Below are 13705 nucleotides of genomic sequence, written 5' to 3'. Positions count from 1 at the left end.
GGGTACATCACGGCCGCCCTAGTAATTCCCCACAGCTTCTACCGGGCACCTTCAAGAGTAAATATAATCCACACGCGTCGTGTCATCTCTCACTTATTCAGCTATTTACCCTATCGGAGCACACGCTGTCAAGAGGAGTCTTGGAACATTATAACAACAGTAGTTCAACGTCATGTGTCCAATTGCCCATTTCGACCATGCCCCCTCCCCCCCTGCATGTCAAAACAATGCGCCAACACAAACGCAAGGAACACGTTGTGCGGAATTGCCCTCCACATCCCACCAAAGGAGAGCATTGCGACACGAAGACATCCTGGTTGCCTTCCGCCGACACGATCCATCGTAAACACTGGGCCCCGTAAAGTGATACGTGCTTGCGGCCGCAGCAATATTGAGTTTTCATGCCGGTCCACGCGCGGCAGGGATGTCAGTGCATCCCCGCCGGTTATGGTTTGCGTAAAAGTTTAAAACTCATCGAGAGACGCGCTGCAGCCCGACTTTGATGCGGCGGCGAGTTGGTTATTGCTGCAGTTTGCAGAGCTGTGAATAATGTGCCACTGCGTGCTTTAATTTGGCTCTTCCTCAAATAGATATTGGCAGATTGTATAATCACATTTGTACAAGTTTTGGGGAACACGGATAAGTGAAAGGGAGAGTTTAAATCTAAGTGAATGATGATGATAATGGTGATCTTCTGGGAATAAGCCTAGGTCTGAATTAGAAATGGAAAATCCCTTTAGGAATTGCATGAGATTCCTATCATGAAACCTGAGATGATTAATGCATGACAATCATGCTTCTTCTAACGGCAATTCCCCTTTTAAAAATCTCCATCCATGGCGAGTGAGTAGGCAAGAGGATGAGTCAGTGGTCATGCGAGTGGTTCGGCGGGCTCGTAGTTGATCGTGTGATTAAGTGAGTGAGTGGTCATGTGATTGAGTCGGTGGTTGGGTGAGCAAGGATAACTCACATCTCCATGACTATGAGCAGGCAGCGCTTCCCCTGGTGCAGGTTTTCATACACGTCCACGATGCGCACCACGTGCGGGCAGGTGGACGCGCGCCAGTGCAGGTCCACCTCCCTCCGAGCCTTCGGGCAGTCCTGGAGCAGCTGCACGGGAAACAGAGCCGTGGTTACCGCGGTTACGCAAGACGTAGCAGGACGGACACGACGTGTGAGCTCAGAACACTTACGCAGGACTCCGTCATCCTCACAGCAGCGGCTTTTGGATGGCCAAATAAATAAAGTGAAGGTCATTGCCACCAGCAATGGCGCAAGCAAGCAATTGCAGGGCTGCACCGTTACGTTGTAAACAAGTCACGTGGGCCAAAGCGCTCGCCTCTAAACAATCACACGGGGTGTGAGTATTTGAGGGAAGTTGGTGCGTTTTGCCTGGTGTTGTTATTGTTTGTTTTTCCGCCACATCAAATATTTATTGCTTTGCAATAAAATATTTAGAAATGCTGACACTAAATGGATTTCCTTATGTTTTTGATATTCAATTACAACTCTAAGTCACACAAATACTTCTTGACGACATTCGTGTTTGGGTACTGCCCGTGTGCACGTGGGTGCACTGCATCGGCAGGCATGCGCACGCCGCACAAAGACACACACCTTATTCCAATAAGTAACACTTAGACAATCCACCACTAGATGAAGGCCTCCCCGCACTGTCGATCATGGGCTTTGTTCTACCATACTTCGCCATGCATGGGGGCTGGGTGGGGAGCAGGAGGTGAGAGGCAGGACCAGTTAACTCGGTACTCATCCTGGCCATGGCCTGGAATCAAACTCGGGTGGGCTGGGTTCAGTGCAGTGGCTTTTCTCATTCCCATGGGCCACCACATTATCGCTTGTCCGATTTCCAAGCGAAGAATGTATTAGTTTTACTATCTCAGTAAGATCTCAAACATGCATTACTTTAAAACCAAAATCATTACTTTGCGTCCTCAAATGCCGCATAGAAATGCATGGGAATTTACTTTTAAAGTTGTAGGCGTGCATGTTTAAAATCCATAATTATGCACACAATGTACAATTTCCAAAAGCTCTGCAAATTGTCTCAATAAAGAAATGCTTTATGGATATTAACACCGCTATCAAATGCGTGTGTTTTTCTTCGACACGTGTGGCCCCTTGTGTGAACAGTGGAAAAGGATGTATTTATCCTAGCATCGCATCTATAGGGTAACTTTACAACGGGGGTTACTTTGAAGACACGCAATGTTCCTCTTTGATGTGGAAAATACCTTTCTGTCACGTGTTCCTGTGATCTGTACAAGAGCCTTGGAGCTACCGAGCGTCTCAGTGCGACCACTAAAAACAGATTACAGCAACTTTGAACACTTGCGCTTAAAACCATACAATCAAGGCTACAACCTGCTGCTCATAAGCGCATAGTGCAGTGGCATCTGCATTAGCCGTCTTGAACTAGTGGTTAAAATTCCACATTTCTATGGCAGGGTCCAGTCTATTCCAAGGGACCTCTATCGATTTCCCCAAAAACGGTGCAAGCAATTCCTTGTCCCGCGTAAAGCGATTCATTTCTTGTCTATGCATTACAGGGAATAAATAAATAAATAGATGCTAATTGAAATCACATTTGCACTATAAAATGAGCCTGCAGCCCTCCCATGGCAGGACAAAGAACTGAGATGAGGGTACGCCGCCGCGTACCGTATCACTCCGCGCGTGCACTCAGAATCTCCATACCGCTCAGCCGCGAGCTCAAGAAAGTAGTTCGTCGCTGACCGCTCAGAAACTGCGCGCGTTCCGAAATCACGACGAATAATGGCATTCACAGTGATCTCTCACTTAACAGATGTCAGGTCGCGTGAAGGCTGCCACCTTCCACTCCGGCTTGACTGCCTTAAAAGTGAAATTGTAGTTGTATCTCTGCATCTATGTCAGCCGTCTGAAATAAGAAGAAGAAGAGCCGGAGCACCACCGGACTCGGTCTTCACGCCTCTCAAGTCGAGGTGGAGCCGCCGCTTGTGCCGCCGATGCCTCCACAACTCGCCGAGAATTCCTCCCGCGGCTGCTGCAACCAGCCCCAATACGTGACCTGCTGTCATTCAAGCTCTCACAGTTTTCCACCATCACTCTTCAGGCCTTCTCTTTGGTCGCCAATTTCTGGCTGCACTGCACAACCCATCTCAGTAACCTGCCCGAGACAGGCAGGCATATTCATGGTTTACACAGGGTATAAGCTAAGACTAAAAAAAATAACTTTTTTTATATTACCAGGTAAGGCCCACTGAGCTATATAGTTTTTTTTCGGAAACGACCTGGCTATCATCACGTGGAGATCTATATCAGTCAAATAATCTAAACGCATGATGTCGGATTCTAAATGTGGATTGGAAAAACCAGAGGACCCGGGATAAAAATCCACGTGACCACAGGGTAGAGAGAGAGACACATACAAACTCCAAATATATTGGGTTCAGGGCTGGGAACTGAAGCGCATGACCTCCTGTATACCACCTTTGACTTCCTCACCCCAAATCCTGCCCAACCCATTGTCTCCGAGTCCAAGTTGTGTGTGTTGGGAAATATCAGGAAAAGATGGCAAAGATGGTCGGGGCATCTCCTTCGTACCAACAGGAACCGGATTGCAAAAATGAGGAATGCATTGGGATTTCGGAGAGCAATGAAAACGGAGAGACCAAGACAGAATTGGAAAGGCACCATCGGAAGCAATTTTAAATGTATCGAAACAACACGGGATGAAGAAGCGCGCTCAGCTGGCAGACGATTCGCAAGTTGTGGCAAAGCTCGTGTTTGCCCGGTCGTGCCGCTCGCCACAGGAGGGACCGAGTAACGAGTGAAAGCGATCATTGTGCGTAAGCGCACTTAAGGACGTGACGCACCTCGGCTCCAATCCGGGACCAATTATTCTCCAACCATTATATAAACGGAGTGGTAGCTTCTGCAATCTCTCATTTACTTGATACAGCTGTCGTGGCTGTGACGGTACCACCTGAAGACGGAAGCTTGTGTTGCCTCCGAAACGTCGTGATTTCTATTTTATTTTACTTTTTAATGTTTTTACCTACGTGACTTTACCGAAAAGACCTAAGAATATGAATACCAATTATTTTAGTTTTTTTGTATTCGTGCCTCTGCCCCTGCCGACCAGCGATGGTGCCAAATCATCACGCCGTCACTCGTCCATCTGCAGATGTTCGAGATGTTCGAGATTCTGCAATGCCGCGAGGACACAGCACTCTGTGCCTACGCCATTGCCAAACAAAGACAGCTGGAATGAATCGCGGGGTGGGGGGGGGACCTTGACAGGGTTACCTAACACATAAAAAAAAATCACACCGGAGGTCTCTTTTTTTCGTGTGTGCGCATGCACTCTGAATTTCGATTACTTACATAAAGAGGTGACCTATATCTCGCAATAGACGAATGGAAAATAAACCCAGGACGTAAACAGGGAAGACAACACACGCGCAATTATTCAGACTTAAATGAGCCAATGAACAAACATGCAAAACAGGTTATACGTAATAAATGGACATGAATGTGAATGGGAGGAGATATAATTTGGTATCACAGCGATCAAATCTCTCGACTCACAATTAGAAACTCATAGTTCACAATCCTAGTTGGGGGCAACTGAGCCAGTCATCCCTCTTGAGAATAATAAAATGAGCACTACTTAGTGGGGAGTCAAACTGTACTGGTTGTACTATGGAGAGACTAGTCCCTGTCATGCAAATGTGGAATTTGAATGACTGGTTCAGGACCACCAAGAGAGATAATCACCGTCTCGTTCTCCTTAGAGCAGAATGATGCTTTAACGTGACTTAAAATTTAACAAATGTATTAAATGTTTAGAGTGTGGGATATATCCATAGCCAAGCTGATGCCTAATAAGATACCATCACCTAGAAATGTTAGTTTTTTTTATTCCCGATAAACACAACAGTTTATAGAACTAGCTTTTCATATTCAAAACAAACGTACCTTAGCATGTATGTTCACATCTGTATTTATGCACACATATAAGGGCAGCTGATATTGTGTAAATATAAATTGTGCGCCTCGAATAGCAACTGAAGATCACTATCTCCCTTAATAACACTCGGATCTTTAGCCTCCGACCAAATTTTCAATATCAGCTTTTGCAGTGCTGATCGATAAGGCCGTTATCATGAAACCACCAAGCAATGCATGCCGAGGCACCATTACGGTTACACGGGAGGGAAATGGGAAGGGAATTTTCGTCAAAATGTACTGGCACCGAAGCAATGGAACTCCACCACTCAGTGACTTCCCTTGTAAGTTAAGTAAAACAACATAGATTTTATGTTTTCGTGACTGCAAGGATCCATACTCTTTGGTTCTTTCGGTAAAGTCACGTAGATGAAAAATAAGAAAATAAATTACTGTAGTAATTTTGCTGTGGCTGTTCCACCTGATGACGGAAGCTTGTGTTGCCTCCGAAACGTCGTGATTTCATTTAGTTATTTTCATTTTATTATTATTATTTTCATCTACGTGACATTACCGAAAGAACCGAAGAGTATAAAACAACACAGTTAGCTGGTGCAGCTACAGGCTTCCTGTTGGGCCTGGCTAACGGGGGACAGTGTTGCTCAACAAAACTAATTATGACATGCGTTGTAATGATGCGGTCATGTTAGTATTGTACTTTAAAGAAAATCCCATTCAAGGTCTAATAAAAATAATACAAATATAATTGTATATAGCGTCATTCATGCAAATGATCATCAATCGCCTCCAAGGGTCAGTGAAATGAGCACAACCTGCAGATGCTGCACCCATCTTATGGCAAGTCAAGAGCAGCTGTTTCATGGAGAGGCTGGTCCCTGCCATGAGAATGTGGAATCCGGGATAAACGGTGAAATGAAAATGCAATCATTTCCAGCAATGGATACCCATAGTCATTTATATGCATTCATTAATCCCCCCCCCCCCCCCAATTCGCGCAAGAAGAGCACACAATTGATGTCATCACATCTACCCCTCTATTTCTCCACAAATATGGCTGTCGCCTGATGAAGCTAGTTGTAATTATAGGCAAAACGTCGTACTCAGATTGTAAATGTTGTGGCTTGGCTCTCCAACACACAACCGGGTGTGCTGTACTAGTAACGAATTGGCACGTTTCTGTTTAAGTGACAAACCTTACTAATTGGCTGTGTCGGGTGGTGGCGGGTTTAACGACACATTTTCACGAGCTATCCCAAAAAAACTGTACTATGAATGATATTGGTCACGAAAGCCTACGTGTTAAACAGCATTCAATAATTTCACGTGTGCTTTTCACTGCTTTATGGCAGTGTATGGCTAAGTTGTGAATTGCCCGAGATGAAAAAAAGGAATTCTCATTCATGGTGTACTTGAATATGTACATGTGTGTTTCGTCAAAGTACTCCACCCCCTTCCATTATCTCCCCATGTGAATCACTGCAATAGCATTAGACATTCAAAACAAAAAAAGCGCATCCAATATTGCTATGATTCATATAATTTTAGACAATTCCACTTGAAAGCATTTCCAATTTACTGCATGCCATTATGGAATAGTACACCGTCAATTTTTATATTTCATAATAAATATTAAATTTTCACAGTGGCAACTCAACGGGAATTTTTTAATTAAACCTCGTGTGGAAATGGTAGGCGTGTATCAATTACTGCAAATTACTCGCCGTAAATTTCAATGTTCAGAATGTGAAAACATTCAAAGTGAATATCTGCCCAACATTGCACTGAGAAGTAATTCCTGGCCACAGCCAAACGTCAGAGGCGAGTGATACGTGAACAGATCCAGTACCTCCACCTTCCACGATGTGCACGGACCAGAGTGGTGAAGTATGGTCAGACAATCCCCATGACCAACACACAATGACGAGAGCCCTTCAATCCAACACTGGATGGACAAAGTGTATGTTTAACAAGTATACGTAGTATATTCTTTGGTTCTTTCGGTAAAGTCACGTAGATATAAATTAATAGATCACGACGTTTCGGTCGCAACACAAGCAGCCGTCATCAGGTGAAACAAACACAGCAGGAGAACTGCTTCCTACGTCAGCAAGTACTGTCAGCGAACACCTATGAAGACCGACACAGCACACGAGGGGGTGGGCTGGTCAGCACCACGCCCGGCCGCCTTTGTCTCCCTAGTAGTGACATGTACACATTGCACCAGATACTCATTTGAGGCAGAGTCGCCCCAGGGCAGGTACAGGACCGGTTCAAATAATGATCACTGGTGATGGCCATGAGCGAGAATAGAACTTGGGTCGCTGGGTTCGTAGCGTAATGCCCTAACCGCTTCACTAATGCTCCCTTCGCTATCTATAGCTCTAACGCTTTCCCCACCACAGTTTGGACAAACAAACAAATGACCTAACATGTCGACTGCAAATTCGCACACCGAGTTCAGAGCAACGGCGGCTTGAGCAGAACACATGGCAACATGCCCGGAATGTCTTACTTTTGTAGATATTCTGTTGTAAGGAATTGTTAGCAATGAGTGGAACGCCCTAAAGGGCGTGCGCACAAACACTAATGAGGCATCACAACACGTGGAGAGAGATACGAATAATGATTCCATTAAAAAACTCATCCCCCCCCCCCCAACTCCTTGTATTTGTCAAGCCACCCTTTCCCCATGTTGACACGAGCTGATGTCCGCACACAATGAGGGACATCTCTCCACCCCCCCAGGAAAACAGCCCCAGTCGCTGGGTCAACAGCGATCGTGATGAGTTCCGAATGACATCATGGGTAACAGCAGTTACGCAAGCGCTGCGTTTTGGCGCTTGTTAATTATTATTTGCTGCGTTGCGGGGCAAGCCCATTCACAAATTACCGTGTCCAGGGGAGTGCTGGTCTTGTGATTGGAAAAGAGCAAATAGATCAAACAATACAAATTTGGGGGGCTGGGAATATGTTCATTACCGACAGCCAAGTTCAAGTATATTTGTTTAACCGGCTGAGAACTCAAGAGGCCCAGGATGAGTCTCATTTGCGAGTGTTGTTGCCTGGAGCCGAAGATGTCTTTGAACAGATTAACGCAACCTCGGCCAAGACCGTCACTCCAAGAGGCCCTTGCAGTGGCAGGAGTGACTGAGAACGACCAAACTAGAAACCAGCGTTGCCAGGTCAATCGGCGTGGCCAAGACGCTTGCAGTGAGGGATATCTCTCAGTTAAACACGTACAGGTTTTTTTTAAACCTTTATATTAAGTTCACTTGCTTGCTTGCTTAGGACCATGCAAATCTTTCGGTCGTTTTTTAACCCACTTCCCGTGATCCAATCGAGCTGACATTTTCCACACAGACTCGTTGTGCAGTGACAATTAATGTTCGTGAAAAAATTTTCCCAAAATGTTACACTTTTTAGGACAAAAATATTATATTTAATTACCAATTGCTTAATGCTGCCATGCAATCATCTGACCCATAGGTGGCAGCCATCTCAAGCCAGAGGACGAGAGGACTCTAGCCACCACGCATATAAAGGATTTATAGTGAAAAACTTTGTTTTTACAGGTTATATCTGTTTTGTGTTTGATCGCGTGAATATAAATGTGTCGTTAAACCCGCCACCACGCCGACACGGTCAATTATTAGGGGACTAGCTTGTTTGCCCGTCGGAAGCTGTAATATTTACGAAAAAATTGAGCAGCGTATAATTGTATCTTGTGTAAATTTAATGGCAGTGAATCTGCCACAAAACGAAGTCATCAAACACTTCACTGCAGTTCACTGTAGCACTGTATATCACCTTAAATTTGTTCAAATGCACTGCTCTGATACTTTAATTCTCTTCTGCTTTCAGTCGCTGGGGTTGAAATAAATTGGGAATCGATACAATATCTGGAAAATCACACAGTATCTGGAAAATCACCCAGAAATGTCTATTTTACCATAATGTAGAAGCATAAATTAGACTTAAACAAAGACACCAAATCCACTTTGTTGCTGCGTATAATTATTTATTAGATTCACTTTCAATAAAGAATCTTCAAACTTAAAGCGAATTTGCGAAGAAAAAATAATTCCGCTCGACCTTCTTCTGCGTGAGTGTTAAAATCCACCCGCTCATGAATATTAATGACGGGGGGGGGGGTCACGTGTAGTGACGTCACACGCGTTACACACAAACAGACATTCTTGGCTCATTATAGTAGTAATGTCTCTCGTTTGTTTGCCAGCCGTTTCGAATTGGCAGGCCCTCGAAATGAAGCAGTGCGCCGTACGAAATTAAGTCCCCGGTCGGTGTTGGTCTGCGTAGGCCACGGGGTCTCTACCACTGACCCGAATATATTTTGAGGGTCCGATTACCTCACGTCATATTAATAGTATCACTTTCTATCAGTGCATGCGTTGAAGGTCAACAGCTCATCACGACCAATGCTATCATTGCCGCCGCACCTTGCCATCGCTTGTGCCTTTCCCACTCGATCGAGGATGTGTCGCGGCGTCAGTGCCAAACTTACAAGTTCAGCTCTCACAAAGTCCCAACAACTACGTTTCACCTTGGGTTGTGTTAAATAGTGCATCATCTGGGCTGGAGGCCAAAGAGGATTGAAAGCATGCAGGGAAGGAAGTCAAAGTGTCACCGAATCATATCTTGATTCAAGAACCAAGGCAATGGAAACCTGCAGCGCTCAATTACATTAAGGGCTGGTAGACAGTGATTAATGATTACGTTTTAACAAACATTTAAAAAAAATATTTTCACTTGGATAAGCATCAGTGACCCACAGTCTCTATCGCCGAATGGCCCGGTGATGGAGAATGCGGACCATGACGTTTCCAATCGGTGCGACGCATGCTTTATGCGAGTGGGTGCTTTGGGAATGGCACAGCGAATGTACGAGGATGCACACTTGGTCAGTTTTGTCAACAGAGGAAACTCCAAACGTCAATGTGCTCACCCTGTCCTACAATTGTTTAATAAAGATTGGGATTTCATAAGAAGTCCTCGCCATCGGGAACCCCGTGACTTTTCACAAGCGCTGGGATTTTGTTTGTCAAACGTTACGATTGCCGTTCCTACCCCCCCCCCCCCCCCCGTGTGCTGCATGTGCGACGATGCGGTTGTGTCCGCACTAGTGCGAGATGTGTGCGAGTGAGTGTGGCTGCGTGCATACCTATGGATGTCTGTGTTCAGACTCGGTCTATATTTCAGCAGGTAAGGCCCATTAACCCATTCCGACGATGTACACGCGCACGTCATGGGAAGGCAACGTACGTTTACGTCATTGGAACGGGATCGGAAAAAAAACTAAAATAAAATAACTTGACCGGTACGTCTTCAGGCCAGAAGACCTCCTGCAAACCTGGCGAGGTAGGTAACATTTGCCACCGCGGTACACACGGTGGTGAATCAGAGGTTGCTCACTAACAGACCTTGCCCCTCCAGTCTGTAATGCGGTTTGTACATGCGCACATGTAGCTTAATAACCAGTGAGAACAAATGTGTGTATGCAGTTTGCAGTTGCGTTAACTGAGAATTTGGAGTGGCTCCAATGGCTAACGATAATGTCCAAGTGCCTTCATAGGGAAAGAATTGGAAGAATTCCCCATCTCGATTACGTGGGAAAAATCCAAAAAGTATGTGTCAGAGATTACTACATAGTTAAAGCAGAAAATTACATCATGTGTACATACACAAGACAAATATCCCCATATAGCCTTAACATACTCTTGGGGCAAGTGCTGTTAGCGAGCATCTATGAAGACCGGCACGGCACGGCACACGAGGGCGTGGTGTGGCCAGCACCACGCCCGACCGCCTTCCGTCTCCCGAGCGCCGATGTATTTTACACACCGCACCAGGTACTCATTTGAGGCGGAGTCGACCTAGGGGAGGCCCAGGACTAGCTCCGATAATTATCACTGGTGTGTGCCGTGAGCGAGAATTGAACTCGAGTCACTGGGCGTGTAGCACAGGGCGCTAACCGCTCCGATACCGCTCCCTTCCCCATCTGTAACTTCCAATCCTTTCTCCCTCAATTTGACCAAATGTTCAATGACCTACATTTTCTCCTTGGAAATTAGCACACAGAGTGTCGAGCAGCGGCGGCTTGAGCAGATCACATGGCACATGGCTTGAATGTCTTCCTTTTGTAGATATTCCGTTGAAAGGAATTGTTCGCAACGTACGCAATTATACTTGTGAGCGTATTCACCGATGGAAATGCAATCCTCAATGTTCCATTTCAATTTCAATAGAAAAATTGTGGAACTTTTTTCTTCCTTCTGAAGGTGAACATGGACCCCCCCCCCCTCCCCCAAAGGTAACTGTAAAATGAAATGTGTTTTTTGACCATCTCTTCTTCCATCAAATGTCTATTTTCCTGCTACTCCTTTTCAAAACCTAATTTCTAAAAAAACTACCATGTACAGACCGAGAACCATCAGAAAAAATGCTTTGAAGTATTGAAACAAATCAGGCCAAGAGAGATAAAGGGATGAAATTCACAGCTTTCTCGAGAAGCAGGAAGCACTCCCCATGCCTGTGGGTTCATTCTATTGGACTGCTCCTCTTAAGAAGGGCCATTGCCCAAAACGTTAGGCCATTATGTACAATCATTGGACATTACAGCAAGTCACCAATTTCAATTAAACATTGCATCTCAATGCGACTGCATCTCAAAAGATTACTCCCGTTCTGGGAGACGGTAACGGGATGGCAAGTGAGTTAGGGGCACGCGTGAGGGAGAGGAGAGAGAACAACACTAAGACACGGCCGGAGGGCCAATGAGACCCCTTTGGGGGAGTGACGGGCACTTTGATGCAAGCTGCTATCCGTGCGATCTAAGATCAGTTCCAGGCCTCGGTTAATATCAGTGGCAAGCGGTTTCTGAACAGGTCTTGGGTACATCAGCGTGGTGAAGTATGGTCAAACATACCTCCTCCGTCTGACATGACATGGGGGAGGTCTTCAGGCAGTCGGTGATTGACAATAAAGGGCTGTAAAATTATAATTGTTATTAAATGAAAATCTTTCCCACATGCCCTCATAGTATAAACATTGAGCCAGAAAAGTTCCGGCAGGCTTAATAAAAATTGCATCTTGTCTGGCGTGGTAAGAGCACATCTTTAACAACTATAAACGATGATCAAATAGTTTATGGTTGTTAAATGCTAGCTCAAAGAAGTGGCTTACCAAGTGGACATTTATAGCAGCCCGCTACTCTAAACGCACGTTGATTCTAAATGTGGAGGACCCGAAGAAAAATCCATGTGACCAAGAGGAGAGAGACACGCAAACTCCACATATACAGCCATCAGTGTCAGAATGGAACCCACGACCTCCTGTATAACAGGCGAGGGAGGTAATATCTAGCCACCGTGGGTGAAAAATATAAACATGTGGTGGTCGGTGGGTTTGTGGCTCATGCATATTTCATCTTGACATCTATCGTTAGGTTAGGGTGATGGCATCACAGCAAGTAGGTTGCTGAATTAAGTGTACGAAATGTTGAAAGTGCTACCCTCACCCTTCTTGCATTTAGGTTTTCTCCAGGAACTTGGTGTCTCATCGACATCTTTAAAAAGAAAATAACTCCATTGCGTGATTTTCTAAACTTCACGAGCAGAACCCTCGCAGAAAAAAACGTATTCAAGTGCAGCGATTAAACTAAATCGGAATTTGTAACTACGTATGCTAGCACCCAAGCAATGGTACGCTCTTATTACAAATGTGCAATGTTGTGAATTGTGTCACCTAGAGGCAGTAATGCCAATGAACGCAGCCCACAACTATTTAGCCACTCATTGAAAATGCACCGACCTGCAAAAGACTACTTACTGCTCATTTACAAATGTTGTTGTTCTCACGCCCCCCCCCCCCCCCCCCCGTGCACGCAAACCGATACCAGCTCTTGAGACGCGCGCGGTTACAGTGATCAAGGCGTTCACAGCGCACCACCTGCGGTGACCATGACGCCACTCTCCAAGCAAGCACCAGGTGAAGGCCAAGATTATACACGCAGCCTCTGTGTGACCCGCAAACAGCGTGCCAACAAAACACCGCTCCCACTTGGCCTACGAGAGTCACGCCCGGAGGTGGCGGGCAGGGGGGGGGGACATTTTCTGCCAGAATAAATAACGGCGGCACTTGAGGGTCACGGTGGGGGCAGAGGGGTCACCATCCCACAGTGCCCTGCGGCATCAGTTTTTTTCTTGCCAACACCTGGGCTGAAGTCATTTCACTCGGTCACAAAGAAACAATTTGTGAGCACGGGGGCCAGCGTCGAGTGGGTTCATTACGATCAATGTCAAAGCGACTCCGTGACCAACGTTCCAATCCCAGCTGGGGGTTCGACTCAGTCCATCGTTCTTGCCAGGTCGATAAAAAAAATTATGACCGCTCTGTGGAAAGTCAACATTTGCGATGGCATGGAGAAACTGGCCTCTCCATGCCACAGAATCTGGAATTTCCACCACAATTTCTCAAGGAGTCAACTATTGCCTTATTGCGGTTTTGATTCGAGTTTAACTTTTGCGCAATTTTGCAAGCAATTGTGAGCAAGATGGACACAGTGACGATTTTAGGACCTTGTAAATTGGGAAGAGTGAGCGGTGGTGGGTCTAGTGCCCATATCCCCAGGCACAACGTAAATTCCCAAATACTCCTCAAGTCCGATAAGACTGCCAGAACAAAACGTAGGAGGTCCGCTGTGAACCATGCCACTGAT

The 13705-nt window shown here is 45.7% G+C and overlaps 2 protein-coding genes across 2 annotated transcripts in view; one reads left to right on the top strand and one right to left on the bottom strand.

Annotated features, from left to right (window-relative positions):
* Positions 1 to 13705, top strand: part of LOC133342581 (macrophage mannose receptor 1-like) — a 163094-nt gene that overhangs the window by 16969 nt on the left and 132420 nt on the right. The window lies entirely within an intron of this gene.
* LOC133342579 (MAP kinase-activated protein kinase 2-like) overlaps positions 1 to 13705 on the bottom strand; it is a 68663-nt gene that overhangs the window by 15269 nt on the left and 39689 nt on the right. Inside the window, 1 exon segment of the mRNA XM_061551781.1 lies at positions 971 to 1110. Within this exon segment, the coding sequence (XP_061407765.1) occupies positions 971 to 1110 (140 nt within the window).

The sequence above is a fragment of the Lethenteron reissneri genome, chromosome 15 (genome assembly GCF_015708825.2).
Source record: "Lethenteron reissneri isolate LAM-NWPU_2019-01 chromosome 15, ASM1570882v1, whole genome shotgun sequence".
Classification (NCBI taxonomy): Eukaryota; Metazoa; Chordata; class Hyperoartia; order Petromyzontiformes; family Petromyzontidae; genus Lethenteron; species Lethenteron reissneri.
The sequence above is the reverse complement of the archived record's forward strand: the minus strand, read 5'-3'. Positions and strand labels throughout refer to the sequence as shown.